At 37.6% G+C, this 22,668-nt stretch overlaps 1 protein-coding gene across 21 annotated transcripts in view; it reads right to left on the bottom strand.

Moving 5' to 3' along the window:
* MLIP (muscular LMNA interacting protein) overlaps positions 1-22,668 on the bottom strand; it is a 232,839-nt gene that overhangs the window by 15,458 nt on the left and 194,713 nt on the right. For 19 of the 21 annotated variants that reach the window (XM_081295746.1, XM_081295744.1, XM_081295758.1 and 16 more), the window contains one exon: positions 20,157-20,363. The exons of the other annotated variants lie outside the window; for them this stretch is intronic. In XM_081295746.1, the coding sequence (XP_081151872.1) occupies positions 20,157-20,363 (207 nt within the window). The remainder of the gene's footprint in view (positions 1-20,156; positions 20,364-22,668) is intronic. 21 annotated transcript variants of the gene reach the window in all.

The raw sequence follows: 22,668 nt of genomic DNA, 5'->3' as shown, positions 1-22,668 counted from the left end.
CTAACTCCCTGTGTGACCTGGGGGAAAAAAAATTCACTTTGCACCTGGGCCTCAGTTTTTTCATCTTTAAAATCTGGTCCTGAGTAGGTGTGTTCCCGTTCCTCTTCTAGCTGACTAATTCATTGGTTCTGTAATCCTTAAGCAAAAAACTATTGGTTGATAATTTATGCTGTCTCAGAACTAAAATTATCTCTTTTTGGAATTTCCTGCTGTATGCCATAGCTGAATAGAAGCTGTACCCGTGGGGAGAGCAAAATAGACTCCCTAGATAACATAACCTGGGATCCTTAATACCAGTTCTCAGTTCTGCCATTTATTCTTTGAACTTTTACACAAACTGGTAAGTTTCACAGCATTCCTTCATGTGTTCTCTGAGTATTACCATATGTTCATTGATGATACCTGTTAATTAATGTCAGTTGGTATACATGCTCATTGTTTATAAACCCACAGAACACTCACTGTTGAGTGCTGCTGCTGCTGCTGCTGCTGCTGATGATGATGATGATGATTATATTGGGTCTAAACATGTAGAACACCAGTGATAAATAAGTACATTTTCTGCTCTGATTTTTGTAATAGAGTTCCTAAGCTATGACTGAAAACTCCCAAATTATTCTATTTTTATTCTTAGCCTTTCCTCTTCCAGGCTAGGAGGCAAGAGATTTAGGACACGTTAAAATTGCTTTCCAAAGACCAAGTTCTAAAAAACATCATAATGGAATTTTGTTCTGTCTGCTATATGTTCAACCTGTTTAAAAAACCAATACCATACCCTTTTCTTTACTCATAGTTTTCATCTAGAGCTGTTTCTTTTTCAGCTAGAAAACCATTTCCCTGGGGGATCAACTACACCAATCACTTTTTCTTTCTTTTTTTTTTTTTCAATGCATAGCTCCCAGATAGTAATGAAAATGGAGCAAAATCTACATTCTAACACCATTTTAGGACTCAAAATAAATTGTAGAAATTGAAATTGACAAGGAAGCATATTAGTTTTTCTCTTTGTCAATCCTTTAAGGGCACAATTAGTTGCTTACTACTACAGACAAAACATCATACTCAATTGTTTCCAATATTACACTGATCTAGTACAATCATAAACCAAATCTTTATTTCTTCACAAGATATGATAAATAGCTTTCTTTCTCTATTTTAGAAGACAAGGGTTATTTGCCTTGTATTTCAGTGTGGCATATAATAATAAGAAAGTAAATAGTTCAATATTAAGATTCTCAGTTTTACAAATCCTTTTCAGTTTCTTCCTCTGCCTTATTTCCATCCCTGTCTTTCTTCACTGGCAATCAGTTAACTCCAAATTGTCAGCACTGTGTCAACAGCTGTTAGCTGATTTGGCATAAGGATTTCAAAGAGTATTTAAGCAGAGGTCTAGATATGACCCTGATAGGTTGAAGCCATGCCCCATCCCACCCTCAGATACTGTATACTAAACCCCACTCTGCTCTCTGCTAACACTTCACCCCCAGAAGTATCATTAGGATGCCAACCTGATCTTCCTGGCATTGGGTCCATTCCTTCAGCTCCACATCTTTCCATATGTTGCTTCAAACTATGTTTCAAAGACTGGAAAACTCTTCCTAACACTTTACATGTGCTTCAAACAACTTTAAACTGTCAGTACACTCAAGAGTTTTCCCTCGCCCTCTAGACCTTGCCCACTGTATAATCCTTTCAGGCCCTCTAACTTGGTTTTAGACTGTGGCCATTCCTGAGTGATCTGAGGGAGACTAAGACCTCCCTCAAGGAGAATCGGTCATCTTTGTTTTCTCCCAGTTATGTTCTTCCTAGAACCAATATTCACGGCCATGGTATTTCTTTATTCAAACTTCATAATATAGGTATGGTATTTACTGATTACTAAGAAGCCCATAGGAAAAAACTCTACACTGCCAACAGATTTCAACATTTCCAAAGACTGAGATCTTTTGTAAATTGGGATTAAAAAAAATGTTTATAATACTATCTAAATACTGTCTAAAATGTCACCTAGAATTTTAAAAACGGTTAGAATTTCATTTAAATTGGGAGCATAAAATATATTATCAGGCATGCAAAGCCTCAGAACATTTGCCAAATGAAGGCCTGCTTCATAAACTTTCTTGCATCAAGAACTTGAATAAGAAAAAAAATGCAGGATTATTCTCCAAGAAATATAGGAAGGAAGAAAAATAAAATATTTTGAGTGTGTTCTTGACATAAAACAGAAACAAAATAAAATGCCATGAAAAATAAAAAAACTATCTGTAATCATAACATGCAAGAAATAAATATCTAGACTTAAACAGTCTGAATACGATGAGAAGTAATGGAAAGGACCTAAAAGATTAAAGTGTCCTACTAAGAGAAGATACAGATATTAAAACTTATAAACATGGGCCTGAACCATAAATTAAGGGGAATCATAACAACAGAGTAGGATAAATAACGTTTAAACTGGTAAATTAAAACCATATCTCTCTAATGGGAATTTGGAAATAAAAGATAAATATGAAATTATGAAGCATGTAAAACAACATGACAGCCAAGCCCTGTGGCACACACCAGCAATCCCAGCAGCTTGAGAAGTTGAGACAGGAAGATTGAGAGTTCAAAGCCAGTCTCAGCAATTTAGCGAGGCCCTAAGCAACTCAATGATTACCTGTGTCTAAATAAAATACAAAAAAAAAAAAAAAAATGTCTGGGAATGTGGCTCAGTAGTTAAGTGCCTTTGTGTTCAATTCTCAGTACTAAAACAACAACAGCAACAATAACAACAAAAAGACCCAACATGACATAATTAAGGCCACGTATTGAGATAATCTTATGTATTAAGAGAAATTTCTCCCAAGATAAAAAAAAAAGTCAACATCAGGATCTGGGGTATACCTCAGTTGTAGAGCATGTGTCTAGCATACATGAGGCCTTAGATTCAATCCCCAGCACCAAAGCAAGTTTCAAAAAATCAATATCAAATAAATAGGTAAATGAATAAACAAGCCACCAGTGTTAGAAAAAGAATGGCCAATAAGAAGCATAAAAACAAAAGTCACAGGCAATTAAAAAATCAAAAGGGGAAAATGATTTATATTGCCAATATGCTTTAAAACAAAACCTGAATAGAAATCTCATTATCTTGAAAAATAGAATTCAAGGGGAAAAAATCATGAAAGATAAAAATGCATTATATACTAATCAAAAATCAGTTAACAAAAAAATATGACCACTGTGAACATACATTCCTAAAAACACAGCTTCCAAATATTGCATATTCCAATCTTTGATTAATACTTTAAGGGCAGAGAGGCCTTACACTTCACTTGAACGCCTTTATGGGAATAAGAAAGTGTCTAATGTTCAATTGGAGCTAAATAAATAGTTCTATACAACCTAAGGCCCAGACTCACAGAGAGGTTTCTTACCCCTCAAACAGATTTCCATTTGATTCATAGAACACATGGAGCGTGTGACTTATAAGAAGGCTGAATGGGCAGTGGCAGCTGTGTGCTATGAAGTGCAAGAAGCTCACTTGTCCGTGATGCCTCCATCTGAAAAAATGCCAACTGATGGCAGGTTTTGTTTTTTCCCCCAGGCCTATGAAATACACACATAGTTAATAAATTTCAAGGGGCCAGCATGTTATAAGAGCTTTAAAAATTATCTTTCTCAAAGTAGAATTTGCCTCACTAAAAATGTCAACCTGCCTGCCTCCAGCCACACATCTCTTTCCAATTAGCAAACTCTTAATTTTTATAATGATTTTATTAAAAATGCCACAATAAAATTCTTCATTTAGATAGTATGTGTTCAATTTCCTGATAACAAACGAGTTCTGGGACAAATGTCACTAAGATTGAAGCGAAAGAGACATATGAATAAGAAATTGATTGTTCTCAGTTTCCTGGAAGAAATTTAAAAGTCAACTGTTTTGTGATTACATTAAGTACATTTTAAGAATGATGGCTGGTAATTAGATAATCTGAAACATGGCCAGTTTCAAATGCCAACCTACCATTAAGGCAGCTATTGAAATATATTGTGTTGAAATGCTCTTTTTGCCCTCTGTTGGAGACCCTAACTAAATAGGATTGATACTTCCATTTTGCAGAATTGCTTCTCTTAAAATACCTACTCATATTGATTTTTTAATGTTAAAAGTCCAATTAATTTGCATTTAGCCATTTGCACAGAATGTTCCTAATGAACACAATAAACAAATTCATATTGTGAAAACAACTTGGCATCAGCAAATAGTGCTTGTGCTTTGGTTTCCTGAAAAATCTCAAAACATTAAAAACCCATTTTGAGTTGGATAAAGTTTTTCTCTCTCATCCCACCCACCTCAAAGGTTTTTCTCTTCTAATGTTTCCTAATCATTATCCAGTTCCCATTACTTCCAAAAATTATAGAAACGTTTTAGAATTGAGAGCAAGACACTTTATCTTTATGATGAACCCAAATAAATTACCTTGACTCATTCACTTAGAATGATTTCTAATTGTATTTAAAGTTAGAGCCCATCAGACATTATTAAGAAGTAGGTAGAAAGAGGTTTGGCTCCAAAATTCAAGATGACCTTCTTTGTTAAGTGGATGCCTCAGTACATTATTTTTGTTTTGTTGTTTTGCTTCTTTTTGAGACAGGCTCTCTCACCAAGTTGCCCAGGCTGGCCTTGAACTTATGATCCTCCTGCCTCAGCCTCCCAAGTAGCTGGGATTATAGGCATATGCCACCATGCCTGGATTTGTTTTATTTGTAAGTATACTTATAAAATTTTTTTCACATCTCTGAATCTAAACAGGTACTGCTTACATTAGAAAAACAAATTGTTATTTCAAAGCTCCCTCAGCCTTTGAACCAGTGAAGGTTTGGTGAAGGTTGGAGGAACATTAGATTTTTTCTTCTTCAGATAAATCATAATTGCCTTATTACAGTTAAATGATCATTGATAAAGTATGAAGAGAAGCCTCAGAGGAAAAAAATCTCCATTTAGAAGAGCTACTAAAAAATTAAAACATGCTCAGTAATATGTCTATAATATTAATATTTTAACTCATTGATTGGATTTCTATAGATGCATGGCATCAATTCTCTGAATATCATTGTAATGATAATACCAGTTACAATGTTCTCAATAATGTTAACAGTACAAAATTTACAAATGTTCTAAATTTGAAAAACAACAAATAAAAGGAAAAAATGAAGACAAAGAAATGGAATAAAGGAAATCAACAATTACAGGGTAAAATATCCAAAGAGTCTCAGGAAAAGATGCAGATGGCCTCGTAGCAGGCTAGAGCCATTGGGAAGGGGCCCTTCCCACTTATCCATCCTGGACATGAAGGCCCATTTCCTGTCTTTTGTCCTCTTACCTCGCTCACAAAGCACCTTTCTACCACAAAACCTCTGAAGTAGGAAGTGAGTGTGCCATCTCTTAATACCATCTGATTTGGAAGCAAAGGGAGCTGTGGTGTCTGACCTTTGCTACTGGTTTGTTTTCCTCTACTCACTAAACTGTGTACTTCTCATTCATAATACATTTTGCTAAGTGGGTTCCCTCACTATTCTAATAGATGACCCACCCGTGGCTCATGATAAGTACAGTCGTCCTTTAGCAAAAACAAGTACTGGATGGAATTATACTGAAAACACCTGCGTTTTGTTCATTCTTCCATTTTTTTCAATGCACACAAGTTCTATTTCCTCTTTATTCATTTTTTCCTCTTTATTCTTAATCTATAATCTCAAGAGAAGCTGCTCAGAAAAAAAGGCTAATAAAAACCGATCAGTAAATATTCCATTGTTATAAAGATAAAATACATTTCAAGTAAAATGCTTTATCTTTCTTAGCAAAAACATAATTCTAATATAAAAGATTATTGTAATTTAAACTATATTTATGAAAAAGGCACTTCACTTTCCTTAAGAGTAAATCATATGAAAGTACAAGTGGGAAGCTGTGGTATTTTTCAGAGAAATTACTTTTAATAATTGAAGTAGTACACAGGAAAAGAAAATACGTATGTCTTTGAGTCAATAAAGCCACAAGTGCTGGAAATCTAAACACTTAGATCCAATTGTAAATGTTAGACACACATGTGGACAATATCGATTGTGAACTCAACCTAGCATTTTATAACTTACTCTAATAAAAAAATAATTAAAAATCTGTTACCTAAGCTAATGAGTACACTATTTAATAGTTATGATTCCTCTTATTTACTGGGTTATTTAAAATATTTTAGCATTTAATATTTTTTAAATTGACATATTTATGAGTTATCATGTGAGGTTTCAATGAATGTATACACTGTGGAATGTTCAAATCAAGGTAAGCATATCTATCTCCTCAAATATTTATCATTTATTTGTGGAAAAAGATTAAAAACCCTTTCTTCTAGAATTTTTTAAAATGCACAGTATCATTTTGTACACTTGACAAATTTACATTATCATTTTCTATAGTTGCCCTATTGTGCAGAAGAACACCAGAACTTATTTCTCATATTGATCTGTAGCTAAGTACTGTTGCCAATCTGTGTTCACCCACCCCTCCCTTACTGGGGATTTTATGAGGAAAACAAAAAGAAAAAGTTCAATTATGACTGAGCACTTATCAACCTAGAAATATAAATAGTTTCCTTTTAAAGTTATTATTCATAATAAAATTCATTTCCTTAGTGAATCATTACAGAATTTAAAAGCAAAAGAAGGAAAGTTTGTTTTCAAAGGAAAGCACAAAATTTTATATGAAGTAAAAACTTTGCAGTCACCCAGTCCACTGACATTCTGAGTTTAGAAATTTTAAGTGGGGTCATGAATCTGCATTTATCTAAAGTTCCCAGATAATTCTAATGCAGTTAGCCCAGTTTTGGTCCTAGAGTCAGAATTTTTAAAACAAATGCAAAGCTCTACTATTATAGCTGAAACAGAAACTCACTAAAAAGAATGAAGTACATGGCAAAGAATTAATGTAAATTAAATTATATGCACATAAAATATCAAGGCAACTTTTGAGAGAAAGTGCACAAACAACAAACAAAAGCAAAATAATAATAATACATATCAAATACTTTGGAATAGTTCCCTAGTGGAAGAAAAAAGGATGAGAAATAGAAATGAAAGGGAATACATATGTAAATAAATTGGAACGCATTATATGTCATAATGAAAAGGAAAAGGCACTTAAAGTGAGAGTAATGTCCTACAAGTTAAGTTGGTGGACTATTTCTGCAATCCAGCACCAAAATCTCATAATAAAGACAGATGCTGGAAGACCTATAATAAAGGCAGATGCTGAAAGACCTATAAAATTGAGTACTTAAGTTGGAACATGAAAATTTTACTTGCAACAATTCTAGAATAGAAGGATCTTCTCCCCATTGTTTTGTTTTGTTTGGGCTTTTTTGTTTTGTTTTGTTGTCTTTTTACAAGGAAGGAGACTAAAAGCAAGAGTTTTATTTGTTTTTTCAAATACAGGCATAAAACATTTTACTCAACAAAAGAAATTCAGCAAATGATGCCTTAATACAAAGACTCTGCAGATGAATTTCAACTTGCATTTCACTATAAGTAGAGTGATTTTATAGTTTCTAATCAAATCATGCCACTTTGGAAAATGAAAATGGGCACTAAAAATAATTAAAGTCAAATCATTTTAAAACAATTATTGACTGATATATTTTATTGGAGTGGTAGACATAAAATGTTTGTTTTCAAATAACTATTTTTTAAATAAAATTCCCTAAAAAAAGGAAAATATATTAGTATATATTTTAAATGCCCCAGACTGATGGAAATATATAGTCATTCACATAGGCATATGGATTTTTCTGTCTATATAAAAGAGGTTAAGGTCTTGCCCTGACCTCTAGCAATGATAACAGCATGGGGGTCTTGCAAGTGGCAGTGGGTATGGTCAGGGCTCTGAGGGGTTCTGGGTGAGGAAAAGAGAGTTGGTTTGAACAACTCTTTCTGGTCCTGAAGTGAAAGTTATAGTGAGAGGGATTTTGCAAGAGCCCATTCCAAAGAAAAGCACTTGAAATTGAAAGCTAGCCCTTGCATTAAAAATATACAATAGAATTTAACAGCAGTGGGGCCAATAGGATGTTATATCTGCAAAGAACGCCACTATACTTATTCATCTCTTTCATGAGACATGAGCAGACTCAAATTGAAATGGTGTATGGTTACAAACCAGGCACAATGATAATGCATTTTTAGAAAACTGAATGTAAAATAAAATGGCTGCATGGTCACAAACTGGCATCAAAATACTATATATATATTTTTAACTGAAAGAGAAGATGTCCTTAAGGATGCCTGTGAATTTTCTCCTGGGGCTTCAAAGCTATCTATAAAGATCCTATTCTTGCTTGTAAAACCTCTCAAGCTTTCACAGTAAATAGAGACTTCCTGCTTCAGAAATCCTAGCCTTCCTCCTGCCAGCAGATCAGAAAAGTCACCCTGACTGTGAAGACTTCGTCTTCACTCCTCTGGGTTCTATACATAGACTGGTCATGTGTTTTCTTGTTTGAAGCTGATGTAAATTGGCAGAGTAGGAACTCAAGGGAGAAAGAGATGACTCCAGATAACTTCCTGTCTAGAGGGCCTGTAGTTGAGCTAAAAAATTTTTAAAATAAATAAATAAATAAGCAGAGGATGGGGGTAGTTGGAATGAGAAAAAATGAAACAGTGCATATGACAGAATAATTAAGTTGGAATATTTAAAGCAGCCAGAAGAAATGGAATTTGGGTTGGTTTAAGTAGATAGGTACACCTCCAAGATTATGAGTAGAAGATAGAAGAAATGAAGTTAAGGATGGATGGATAAAAGTATCAAAGTTATGGAGAGGGATAACTTATTTACTTTATGTGCATATAAGTTTTTCCACCTACAGGCCAGGAAAGCAGTTGAAATGCCTGATGCAACATAATAATGGTGTCTATCAAGAGTCATCTTTGTAAAATAACTGAATTTTCTAACAGAAAAGACTTCGAAGGCCTTAATCTAGACATAAACATATGTATGGAACATGATTCTTTACTATCCTTGAAGATAAAAATATTTAAATGCATTACAAGACAGAGGGAAAATTGGAAAAATGACTAGAAATGAGAGACAATTTTAAGATAGTAGCCCCACATACTCAGATGCACTGTTATTTTGTGCTCTTCCTAGTTTCAGCAGTATGCATAGCCCAATGCATGACATAGCAAAAATGAAGACAATGTTTTGATAGCCAAAGTTTGGATTTGCAGGAGCCTGAGTTTCAATTTTAAATCATAAACATGAGATTGGGAAATATAGATATGTATATTTGTGTATGTATAAACACACACACACACACACACACACACACACACACACAATCCAACCAGCTATGTCATCTTGGACCTGTTTGACACCATCCAGCCCCTGAACTTCAAACCATCTGCCTCTATTTTTCTAGCCTTAGGGCATTTTCTGGAGATTTATGCTGCTCCTCTCCCAGGAACAACCCTCAATTAGTGACTGTCAGAACTTCCCTCCCCTCTTTTCTTATACCAAAGCTCTGAGCTCTATCCTCCATTGGCTTTTCAGAGTTCCTCCACCTAAGATTAAGCTCCAGTTCCCAATCGCGGTTTGCTTGCTAACATACCCTTTAGGATACACCTCCCTCTCTGCCTTGTCTAATCCTGGAACCACTTCTAAAGTAACTTCTAATATTTAAATTCTCTTTCTTGTTTGAGAAGCTCAAACAAAAATACAATTGATTCTTAGTATTCATATTTTTATCAGCCAATCAATAAAAAATTTGTTTTATGTATGGTTTCTGCTTTACTATTCTACAGTTTTATTGATAACTCATGACCTACAGCACTGTAATTCATGCCTAAAAATTAAAAGCCTACCTGACATGCTCCTGGTTGTTTGTAGAAACTCTAGACAGCACTTCAACCCCAGATTTCACATTCATTTTAAATAACAAAATTAGTAAGCAAATACACACAAACAAAAATAGTTCTAAGTAGATCACAAAAAGAACAAATGTCTATAGCATGATGGCTGAGACAAGAAAGTAGAGCACTGCCTTGTTCAACCTCAGCTAAGAACATGACTCAAATTTTTTCCTGTTCTGTGCATGCCCATATATGACCAGAAGAGCAAATTCAGTAAGAAGGTATTAATGCAGTGTTATAAATGAATTTTAAGTAGTAGATGAACTCACAAATATGGATCCTTTTGGAGGGTTCCTCTGGCAAAGGGAGTAGGAGCAGTAGGTCATCTAAAATGATGGCTTTGGAATGGTCACAAAGAGTTTACCTGCTTTCAGCATGTGGTGACAATGTGCTCCCATGAATGCTGAAGGTCACTGAAATAGCTGACCTGGAGCCCATATGGGCATGTCATGCAGGTGAAGAAAGAAAGATGCAGCCAGGTATTATCCAACAGGTGGTCAGACATCAGACAGAAATGAGAACTCCCTATTAGATACCAGAGTCCATAAATAGCAGAAGGAAATCAGATGCTTCCTTCCTTTACATCCTGAATCCACCTATGCTCCATACCCTGGTGCTCCAAAAGCTGGAAATCAGATGCAGTTCTCAACAGAAGAGGTATCCTCATTTGACTGAAATTATTCTAAGCATATGGGTAAAGCCATAAATTAATTCAGATTTAGGATATGCTTAAAATAGAAATAATTATCAAACATTGGGGATTTATAGTAAAGAGTTGAATCATTTTAGTATTCATTCACCAACACATATTTATTGCCATGTCTAGAAAGTGAGAATACTATATTAAAGGTGTCACATGCCTAGCAAATAAGCAAATACAGGATGACCAATAAAATGCATGACATGTTTTGGCACAGGCAAGGATTATAGTAATTGAAGGGTGAAAAATAAAGACCACTTTTAATGTTGACATATGGAGAAACTTCACCCAAGAGGAAGGATAATTTAACTAGTCATAAAGCACAATAATGGTTTGCACAAATAAGGGGGGGGGAGACCAGATGCCATGGCATAAACCTGTAATCCTGCTCCTCAGGAGGCTGAGGCAGGAGGATCACAACTTCAAGGTCAGCCTCAACAACTTAGCAAATCCTCATATTAAAAGGAAAGAAAGAGACAGGAAAAGAGAGAGAGAGATGCAATCAGGGGGAAAGTAGGAAAGTATTTTCTATGAGAAGAATGCCCGAGGAGTTGAACATGCTCAAGGCATGCCTAGAGGAAAATAAATAGATCAGTTTAAACTAAGTCGAATAATAATAAAGAATAGTGTGAGATAATATGACTAGCATGGCATTTCTCTTGGTGAATGACTAGTTATGAGGACAAAGCAGAAAAGCATGAATGAATCATAATAGACAAATCTAGTTTTGAGCCTGGGAATTTAGAATTAGGATATTAATGACAGAAGTAGGGAAGCCAGTGCAGAGCTAGTTTTGGGCAAAATGAATATGAGGTGACAACATGACATCCAGGGAAGTGATAAGCAAGCAGCTAAAGATGAGAAACTGGATCTCGTGGAGAAAAAAAATTGGAAATGTGGATTTGAGACTTATCAGTGCTGAGATAATTACTGAGGCCTGTGAGTGGTGACTATCTGACGTGAGGCAATTAAAAAAAAGTAGAAGTGGTGTCCACAAAGAAAACAAAGAAGGAGCTGTCAGGAAATTAGAATGTAATCTATCCCAGGAGCAAAGTCAGGACAATATGCAAGAGGGCATGAGATCAGCAGCATGAAATGCCAGACAGGGATAAAAGAGACAGAGACCAAGGAGAGGCAGAATTTCCTGATGAGATTATTCTAGTGGGAGCAATGTCAGTGGAGAGGTAGAGGTAAAGGAATGCTTTTGAGAATGGGTTTAAGAGTTAGCTGATAGAGAAGGAAAAGATAATTGTTATTTGACCATTATAAGACAAATAAAATTATGAAATTGCTAGATTTATAGCATCATCCAGGAATAGGGTGAGGAGCTACTTTTGTTTTATTTTTATGTTTGATGTTCCTGCACACTAAAGGAAAGCATTCTATGGAGGAAAATCAATCAAGGAATAACAATTCCAGAAGGCTTTGAAAAAATATGATCTAACCTAGCTCACTGTGTTTCAGGCACTGTTCTGTGTGGTTTATACATATTAGACCATCTTTTCTATAATACTCTGAAAAGTTGAGTACTATTATCATCTTTGTTTTAAAGATGAGTAAATGGAGGCATGAGGAGGCCAAGTGACATGCCCAATATCACCATCTGGAAGGCATGGGGTCAGAATGAATTCAGGTTAAGTGACTAGAAGCATTATGCTCTTATCCACTGGGCTATATCACTTTCAGTGATTATAGAGGAAGTAAATGAATGACTTTCTTCATGAGACTGGAGGCAAGAAAGGAAGGTAGATATCCTGGTTTATGCCAGAATGACAATGAAAGCTCCTGAGACTATCATGTGAGGTGTGACATCATATTATAGAGTTCCATCTGGAAACTAAGAAAGGAGAGAAGAGGTTGGGAGAGGACTTAGTACTTGAGGAGTTTGTGGAATTCAGAAGGATGCACTGCAGACTCAACATAAGCATACAACTGTGGGACACCTTCTGGAGCCCCTACGGATAAGGGACCCCTAAAGACTGATAAGTCGAGGTCAGTGTGGACCTCCAGAGAAAGGGTGGAAGATCTGAGTCTGGAGATAAGCCCAGTGGGTAAAGTTGTAAGGTCGAACTTGGGAGAAATGTTAGGATATTGGAGAAAAGTTAATGTAGGTGGCAGATTACATTTTATAATTCCAGACAAGAAGCAGTTTCAAGTAAAAAGAATTTTGATAAATTAATATGTATTGGCTCAATATCAACAACACAAGGTTTGTAAACTTACATATCAAACTGGATGATCCATATATTTCAATAGGAGCAATAGATACAAGTCTAAGCAATTGAGTCTTCCACTAGAAAAATATTGTCTTACTACAGGATGATGACCATGATGGTAATTTTATTAATAATATTATTTTAGATTTGATTGGTTCCTTATTCACTATCAATTAATCTCAGACTCTGAAAAACAAAATTTGTTATGTGAACTGAAAGTACATGTCCAAATTCACATGGCTTGGCTTTTACTTTTTTTCTTCTTCTTTTCTTTCTTTTTCTATTTGCTTATTTCAGACAGGATCTCACTGTGTTGCCAAGGCTAGTTTCCAACTCATAGGTTCAAGAGATCCTTTCACTTCAGCCTCCCAAGCAGTCAGGGCTATAAGGCATTAGCCACCATGCCTAGATTCACATGACTTAAGTGAATAAGCAAAGGCTAACATATGAATGAAATGCTGAGTCAATCCTTGTTGAACAGTTCTAGAAAACACCATTAAAAATCAAAAGAGTGGAATAGTTCATGTAATTCATGACTAGGAAATACAATCATAACCCTATGATAGATGACATTTTATAATAAACTGGCTATATTATTATAAGAATTATTAACTTCAATAACTAAATGGATTTCATAAATGTTGGCAAGCATTAAATCACAGAGAATTTCAAATAATATAAAACCATTTTTAAATATCAGTCTTCCTCCGCTGATATACTTTTAAATTTAAGATCAGGAGTAAAAAACAACCAAAAGTCATAAAAATGTCATGTTGAACTTTGTTGGCAGACAATGGATGTTTTAGACCTTGTTTAATCAGGATTGATCACTCAGCTTTCAAAGATGGCATAAAATATAAACAGCTCATTCTTCTTTGTACAATAATGTTCACTATTTAGATGGTTGTTTGTGTTTATTTAGACTGAGTTTATAACCATTATTTCAAAAATAAATAAATAAATAAAACTTAAACTTAGGGCCCAGGGAGTACCCAGGAGTATTGTTCACCTGTTTCTTGGAAAATGGCCTTCATGGATTTTCAATTATAGTGATGTATTTACTTAGTTATAAAGAATTTGGAAGATAAATGCTTAACAAGATTTTGAATTATTCAAGAAAATTTATTTGAAGGCCCAGTTTTACTGGTAAATCATTTTTTAGGAGATTTTCATTGTCTGAGAATCTGTACTAACTAGGTTGCCAATACAATACAGCACTCAAAACATCAAACAGAGTTTACACGTAAGTGCAATATAGTGTTGACTGCTGGCTTTTTTTTTTTTTTTTGCAGGGTTGGGGGATACTGAGGACTGAACTCAGGGCACTCGGCCACTGAGCCACATTCCCAGACCTATTTTGTATTTCATTTAGAGACAGGATCTCACTGAGTTGCTTAGGGCCTTGCCGTTGCTGAGGCTGGCTTTGAAATCTTGATTCTCCTGTCTCAGCCTCCTGAGCTGCTGGGATTTCAGGCATGTGCCACCGTGCCCAGCTTGATTGCGGGCTTTTAATAAAACACATGATTATATTCCAGAACCAATCGAAAATATTTAATACTTTGTTTCCTGTATGCACACATACATACATTTTATGTATCCACACATACACATATACATTTGCGCATATATATATATATACATATATTGATGCATAAATGTACATGTGTATGTGTGTGTGTGTGTGTATATATATATATATTTTATATATATATATATATATATATATATATATATATATATATGTATATATATATATATATTTCTCCAGGTACTGAACACTTCATGACTTTTTACATATCTCATTACTCTGCACTAATGAGATGGCTAGAATCATTTAAAAATCCGTTAATATTTTTCAGATATGTAGTGAGCCGTTTCTGCGGACTGCGGTCGCCATTACAAGATGGCGCTGGCTCGACTGTGGTTTGTGACAAACAACTCCTTAATTGGGAGAGTTGGTGCGTGGTTTTCTAACACCCTATGAGAAAGCTCCACGTGGCAGCTTCGCATTGGGGCTTGAGATGCTTTATTAAGGCTGGTAGGAGCATTCGGTAGGAAGATGAAGAGGAGGAAGATGAAGAAGAGAGTAGAGTGGAAGAGATCTCGAGAACCTGAATAAACGACTGGAAGAAGATTCCCGGTGTTGCGTCTTCCTTGCGGGCAAGGGGGTCGCGACAAATGGTGCCGAGACCCGGGAAAATCAGAGCTTTCAGTCGTCAGGAGTGGTGCACCAATCGTCCCGTGAGTGGACCCCTCGTCCCGTGAGTGGACCCCTCGTCCCGTGAGTGGACCCCTCGTCCCGTGAGTGGACCCCTCGTCCCGTGAGTGGACCCCTCGTCCCGTGAGTGGACCCCTCGTCCCTGAGTGGACCCCTCGTCCCCGAGAGCGGGACCCCGTAGGCCTCATATTTTATTGCAGCTGCTATGTGTACTTTCACTTTTGTTTTCTGTGTTTTTTTTTTGTCGTCTGTGTCTTTCGTTTTCTGTGTTCCTTCTGTTGCTGTGCCATGGGTGCCGCAGCAGCAGATTAATTATGACCCTGGGATCTATGCCCAGGGACGCCCACTGCAGCCGGGAAAAGGGAACAGGAGCCCGCCCCGGCCCGGAAGCCGGAGTGTGCGGGGATGGTCCAGAAACAGAGCAGGCTGCTGCCGCAGTAAGAGCTTGGCCAGGCGGGGAAAAATGCAAACAAAATCAGGCAAGGTGCGGTCGGCTAGGAAATCTTGGGGAACTTTTGCCCTGAGGGTGAGCGACGGACTCCGTGTTGCTTGCATCACCATGGTAACCATGGGCTGCCTGGCGGAAGAGCGGCTTCCTGGTCCCACCTCCCACACTCTTGGGGGCTACCGATTGGTTCTTCCACAGTCACTCAGACAGGACTTCTAGTCCCGCCTTCCAGCCACTAACCTGTACTGCTGCGTTTCAGATTTCTACCGGAGCTACTCAGAAACTGTATTTTTAAAAAAATGCCTACCTGTAAATGCTAACGGAAGATATCTTTTTCAGACAAAATTTGATTCCACAGGTTTCTATGTTAAACTCATAAGATGATAAATTGAAGACCCTGGCGGAGTCTGTGCGCACTTATGGAGTGGATGCCGCCTTCACACTAACTCAGGTGGAAAGCATTTTTAATCAATCTCAAGTTAATCTCACAGGAGTTTCTTGTTTTGGCTTCGGGAACGCTCATTGTATTAGCCTTAAGACCAAGAATTTGATTAACTGGAAGGACCCATTGCGGTCCAGTCAGGTCTCAGGGAAGCATTCTCAGTGCTGTATTGAGCTAAGTAGCCTCAGGGGAACAATCAGGCTCAGGAACCCCCGTAAATAGCTCTGCTTTAAACATAACTACCTTGACTATTATCTCCGAAGTACTAATCCCAGTGCCTCCTTCTTCTAATAGTCTTTATAATGCCACTCATTTTAAGGCCTCTCCTTACTGTACCCCTAATCTTGGTTTCCCCCCAACATTTACGCCTTGTCAGGATCATTCTTGGGAGAAACGTCAAGTTGCTAAAGGTTTCTCCCTTTCCCCCTCTCTTAAGAGGTATGTTTATAACTTTGACAACAGTGCCAACTCCTCTCTTTCCAGGAATTTAAGCCTCTGTATGATCTCCTCCAAGGAGACCCTTCCCCCAGCTCAGTCAGGAATCCCACACCTGAGGCTCTACAATCATTAAGACTGATAGAGAAGGCCCTACAAGAGAATCCCACACCTGAGGCTCTACAATCATTAAGACTGATAGAGAAGGCCCTACAAGATATGCAGGTTACCCAGATAAACTATTCTATACCCCTATCATTTATAATCCTGCCATCAAAATTAACTCCTACTACAGTGTTTTGACAAATAGGTCCCATCTATTGGGTCCATTTACCTGCTTCTAACTCTCGGGTGATAACTCCCTTTTATGAACTAGTGACAAATTTGATCTGGAAAGCCAAATATTTGGGTGATGCACTGTTTGGAAAGACTTTTGACATTCTCATTCAACCTTATACCCAGGATATGATTTTAAATTTCCAACAAGAACATGATCTTTGGTGTCTCTTCCCTTGTAATTTCAAAGGTCAAATTGATAATCACTCTCCCCGACATAAACTTCTAGAAGACCTCAAAAAATGTCCTATTATTTCTCCTAAAATTATTAAAGGGAAATCTATCCCGGGAGCTCAGACTGTTTATACGGACGGAGCAAGAGGGGGGTTTGCTGTTGTTTTTGATGGGTCTCAAGTAATTCGACACCCTGTGCCTAGGCTGTCTGCCCAAGGATCAGAAGTTGAGGCTCTAATTGTGGCCCTTGGGCTATGCAATTCCATCCCACTTGGTGTATGTACTGATAGTCTCTATGTTGCTAAATTAGCCTCAGTTGTTGAAACAGCCCCTTATATTGGCAGACAATCTACTATCATGGAACAATTACAAACGGATCAACTCCTTAGCTCCATGCTAAATTCCATCTAAATGCACAATCCTTACGCTTCTGTGCGGGGTGCTTACGTGATCAGGCTCTACAAATTGTTTCCTTATGCCCAGTGTGTGCTCCATTCATTCATTCCCCTAGTCTAAGTGTTAATCCTAGAGGCTTACACACCAATGTTGTCTGACAAACTGATGTTACCCACTTCTGGCAAACAATAGAAGGAGAATCAGATATTACTATTCAGTTTACTTCCAATGGAAAACAGCAGCCAGATTGGACTTAAAAATATCTCTGGGGGCTGCGTATTTACACCCCCGGACAGTACAATCCTGGCCTGCTTTTTCGGCTTAAATTGACCACAGAACAGCCTACTGGAAGTTTAATAGGACCCAATCAGGTGCTCGGAGATCAAAAGGCCCCATCTGGACCCAAACAGCCTATAGCCCCAGCAGTAATATCTTCCCCCAGCGGTCAAACAATAACTGTGGGCTATCAAACCTTTGATTGTGCCCCTGGGCCCATACACCCTGGAACTGGAGATCGTCTTTTTGATTTGATCCAAGGAGCCTTTTTCGCTCTCAATGCCACTAGTCCTAACAGGACCCAAGATTGCTGGCTATGCTTGACCTCCAGGCCGCCCTATTATGAAGGGGTAGTAATACTGTCTAAATTATCCTCTAATACCACTGTAGATCTTAAATGTTATTCTCTACCCAGCTATAAGATTTAACAGCCATGGCCAAGTCAATTACTGCTTTGGAAAAGTCCCTCACCTCCCTATCAGAAGTTGTGTTACAAAATAGGAGGGGACTAGATTTATTATTCCTAAGGGAAGGAGGACTATGTGTAGCCTTAAAGGAACAGTGTTGTTTTTATGCAGATCATACTGGGGTAATCCGTGAAACTATGGAAAAGGTCACGGAAAGATTGGCTAAAAGACAAAAGGAGTTTGAAGCACAACAAGGATGGTTTGAACAGTGGTTTAAAAATACCCCATGGTTAACTCCTTTGATATCCACTGTAATGGGACCGCTTTTCGGTCTCCTCCTTATAGCTGCTGTAGGCCCCTGCCTAGGTAAGAGAATGACACAATTTATTAAAGACCAAATTAACATTCTGACTTCTAAGCCAATACAGATCCATTATCAACGCCTGCAGACCAAGGATGATCTTGCTGAAGTTTGTCTCCGACCAATTCGAAGATGATTTTTCTACAATGATCCCTGCTTCATGCCTTCCTCCTTTTGCCCCCTTTTTCTTCTTTATTTTTACTCTATGCCTTGTTGAACCGGAACCAATTAAAGACCCAATAATGACTGGCTGAATAGATACCACTGAACGCCTTGGCAACAACAAGCTGATCTTGTAGTACCCAGAGACGGGCAACTTTCACGCTTGCACTGCAACCTAAGACAGGGGAATGGGGCCTCCCCAAAGACGGGTAAGCAGTGTAGGGGCAGTGAACGACCTAAGACAGGGGCTACTTGATTCCCTTTGACGTGCAACAAACAAAAGGGGGGGAACTGCTGGCACGGATTCCCCCCGGCCCCCAGGGCTTGGATCCAGCCCTGATTTTTGTGCATGTCAAAGAGGCCAGCTCACAAGACCTTGAAGGAGCTCACAAGGCCTTGAAAGATTTGTGGTGTCTGTTTTCATATTCAGCCAATAACGGTCATGTGGGAACGTCCTGACCTGTTTGGGTCTGATAAGGTTCCTGGTTGAAGGCTTAGTATGAGTAATGGCATTTCACCTCAAGTCTGGCTTGCACAGATTACCCGTGCCTTTCTTTTAGGGTGTTACCAACTTGTTTGTCGTTATATTTCTATACAGCCACAGTTCAGCCTCAGCTATCCCCCTTCGTCCACCATCGTCACGATACAGGATGCGAGGCAAGGCACTGCACTTGGGTGATCCTTGAAGTGGACCTCAAGGAGAGCATGTCCTATTGCATGCGGGTTAGACGCGTCCACGCCCCGTCCCACGAGAAAAGCGTCGGCTGATATGGTCTCAGATCTGGGGAAGGCGCCTCCTTGGGGCTGAGCCATACTATGCAGCCACTTCTGCACAGTGGGATAGGACCTCTACTCTCGCCTGTATTGTTTTTAGAAAACAAAAGGGGGAACTGTAGTGAGCCGTTTCTGCGGACTGCGGTCGCCATTACAAGATGGCGCTGGCTCGACTGTGGTTTGTGACAAACAACTCCTTAATTGGGAGAGTTGGTGCGTGGTTTTCTAACACCCTATGAGAAAGCTCCACGTGGCAGCTTCGCATTGGGGCTTGAGATGCTTTATTAAGGCTGGTAGGAGCATTCGGTAGGAAGATGAAGAGGAGGAAGATGAAGAAGAGAGTAGAGTGGAAGAGATCTCGAGAACCTGAATAAACGACTGGAAGAAGATTCCCGGTGTTGCGTCTTCCTTGCGGGCAAGGGGGTCGCGACACAGATACTTGCTGAAATTCTAAGTATTTCTTTGCATGTTGGCTGAAATTATAAGTGCCTCCTCATCAGCTAACTGTGATTTAAAGAAGCTTTTTAAGACCACTGAACTAAAACTACAATAATAAATTTATAATGGCATCTTGTAAAGTTTTAGAAAACTTCTTGCCATCTCCACATTAGTGTCAAAACACTAAAAATGAGAAACACAAATCAGGAAATGACTTTAAAAAGAAAAGTAATTTTTTATTATTTCTCAAGTTCAATTATTATCTGCTTATAAATAATGTTCTTCAATACAAATACCTGGTATTCTTAGCACATTTAAATATTAAATCTTTAAATATTCTTAATCTATAAGTTTCTTCCTTATGTAAGTTTTAATGGTTAAGCACAGTGAAGGTTCCCAGCACAGACATCCCCGTTTGGGTAGAGAATTCTCACCTTATTATAGGCGTTGTGACTAAGGAGGGTGTGAGAATTCTCCTGTTCATCACTCAGTGAGAAGGAGGACAAATGACTGAAGGGTCCTGGGGTAAGACAGTCAGCATGTGGGAGGGTCTGAGGCTGCAGCAGGGACTTAGCAGGAGGATAGAGTTTAGTCTGATATAAAGGATGGAGCGAAACAGGCTTGTGAGGCACTGTCACATCCTGGGAAGAAGAAAGGCATAAGGAGTACGTTAGTGGACAAGAGTCGAGCACACTTTTAGTTCTATTGTAGATGCACTAGTATGAAGAACAGACTTCTCATAAGGAGGTATCACTCACAAGACACCTGCTTCAGAGTGTACTATTTGTCTCTTTCAATAATTCCTTTTTATCCCCCATCTCCAGCCTTTGTGCAGAACAAAATAAGGGCCTGCACAGTGTCTCCTGAAGGGGGCTAAGTTTGTTATTTTTGGAAGTCTTGAGAGCAGAAATGTGTAAGAAAGGAGAGAGCCTATCCAAAGAGGTTGGATGGGGATATTTAAAGAGGAAATAGCGGTGGAAATCAATTCAAGGATGCTTCTGACTTGCTCTGGAAAAAATTGGAGGAGACAGAATAGGGCATTGTAGAGGATATTAAGATCTGAGTGGAGGGATTGAGGTACTAGGTTTAGTTCACCAAATAGTGAGTTATCAAGTTTAATTTAGCAGAGAAAAAGAATTGGGGAAAGTTGAATCTGAAAGGAATGAAGGAAGACTTCAATTCCAGGCATTGTCCCCTTGGAGAGAACCCAGCTGTGCAACCGCAGAGAGAGGTAACAGCCCTTAGGGTGATCTTTAATATGGAAATGGGAGGAGCCAAAAAAACTTTGTGGAGGTAAGAGCTATTTAATGAGACTATGAATGATGTGAATAGCAAGGAAATCATGAAAATGAGAATTTATTCTATCAATAAAAGTTGCAAAAAGAGCGTATATGTATGTATGTACATATACATGTATGTATTTTTTAAATGTAACCTGAATTCATTTTTCCAAGCAATATATTTTTAAACAACTGATTGATTTTCAAAAATGTACACTTCATGTGTTGCTATACCAGAAGATATCCTATGTTTTAAAAATATTTTAAAATAATTGGTTAAAATCTATCTTAAAAACTTCTTGGAAATTTTTAAGTAAGCTAAAAATCTTAAGTTTGCAGAATGATAGGTTTCAACCTTCTATACCTTGAAAGAATGACTGTGTTTTATTTCTTTTAATTTTTCATTTGTTCTTCAAGTATATCTTTAGCAAAAATACAAATACATATTCTAATTTCACACATAGACAACAAGCATACACTCACTATAAAAAAGATAGCATCCTTTACACAATATCCTGTATCACATTTGTTTTTTCATTTAACAACAATTTTGGAATACTTATCAGTATTTTAAAGCTATTCATTTTCTACCAAGACACATTATTGAGTTATTCTAATTATTATTTAATAATTTAATAATTATTTATTGTCATTTAGTTGATTCCCTTAGACATTCCAGGTGAATCACTTAAAATCAAATCACCTAATACTGATGAAATTATCTTCTCTCTGCTACTTAAAACACTTCTCATTTTTTTGTCTAATTTCATTAACTAATAGTTCTCAATCTTCTTATATTGAAATATATTCTGCTTTGTCTTATTTATCAATCAAATATTTTATAGTTTTATTAAGAACTCATTACACATCTTAATCAGTGTGAAAAGTGAATAACATGAAAACTGAATAGCAAACACAAAACTAGTTATCCAAGAAAAGGGAAGATTGTTCTTGATAGTTGAAGGTGCTTAGAAAAAGGTGGATGGAACAGTCTCTGATTAGGCTTCATTTTTCTTGATGGGTTTAAGAACCCATTCTCAGGATGTCCAGGGACATCCAGTGATTCATGGGAAACAGAAGGTACACAATATGGGAGAATCCTGTAGACTAGTTTTATGCAGTCAGGAGGAAAATGTCCTCCTAGAGTGTGCAGCTCTGTGTTTTATACTTCTGAGTTCACTGTGGCTAAACTCCAATTCATGGGAGTAAATCAAACCTGAACCCCTTGTGGGATTATGTCACCACATGATCCTAGCTTACCCAGGCATCTGGGCAGACAGGGAGAGCAGAATTTTATCAGCAACAGGACAGGCCAAAGAGAACAAAGCGTCTGGGCCAATCTCATGTGAGTACTGCTGGGTTTACAGTGCAGAATAAAGGAGAAAATATTTTTGATATCTATGTCACCTAAGCCTTCTCTTTCAGTCTGTGCTAGCTATCTCTTGGGCTTCGCATCAAGTTATTATCCTGCTATTCTCTTTACCATTACCCTGGGAATTTTCTCTGCTTTGTTCTTGTATTCAAACTTCCGCTTCCAAAATTCTAAGGTTCTTTTTCTTGGTTTTCTCCTCTATTTGCGCATTAAGCTATAAATTTTCTTGCAAAGACTATTTTATCTATATCTTCTATATTCTAAAATATAATAATTGTAAGGACAATGATCTTA

Source organism: Spermophilus citellus, assembly GCF_964194105.1.
Source record: "Spermophilus citellus genome assembly, chromosome: 5".
In the NCBI taxonomy this organism is placed as follows: domain Eukaryota; kingdom Metazoa; phylum Chordata; class Mammalia; order Rodentia; family Sciuridae; genus Spermophilus; species Spermophilus citellus.
Note: the sequence above shows the minus strand (reverse complement) of the source record. Positions and strands in the feature narration are given on the sequence as shown.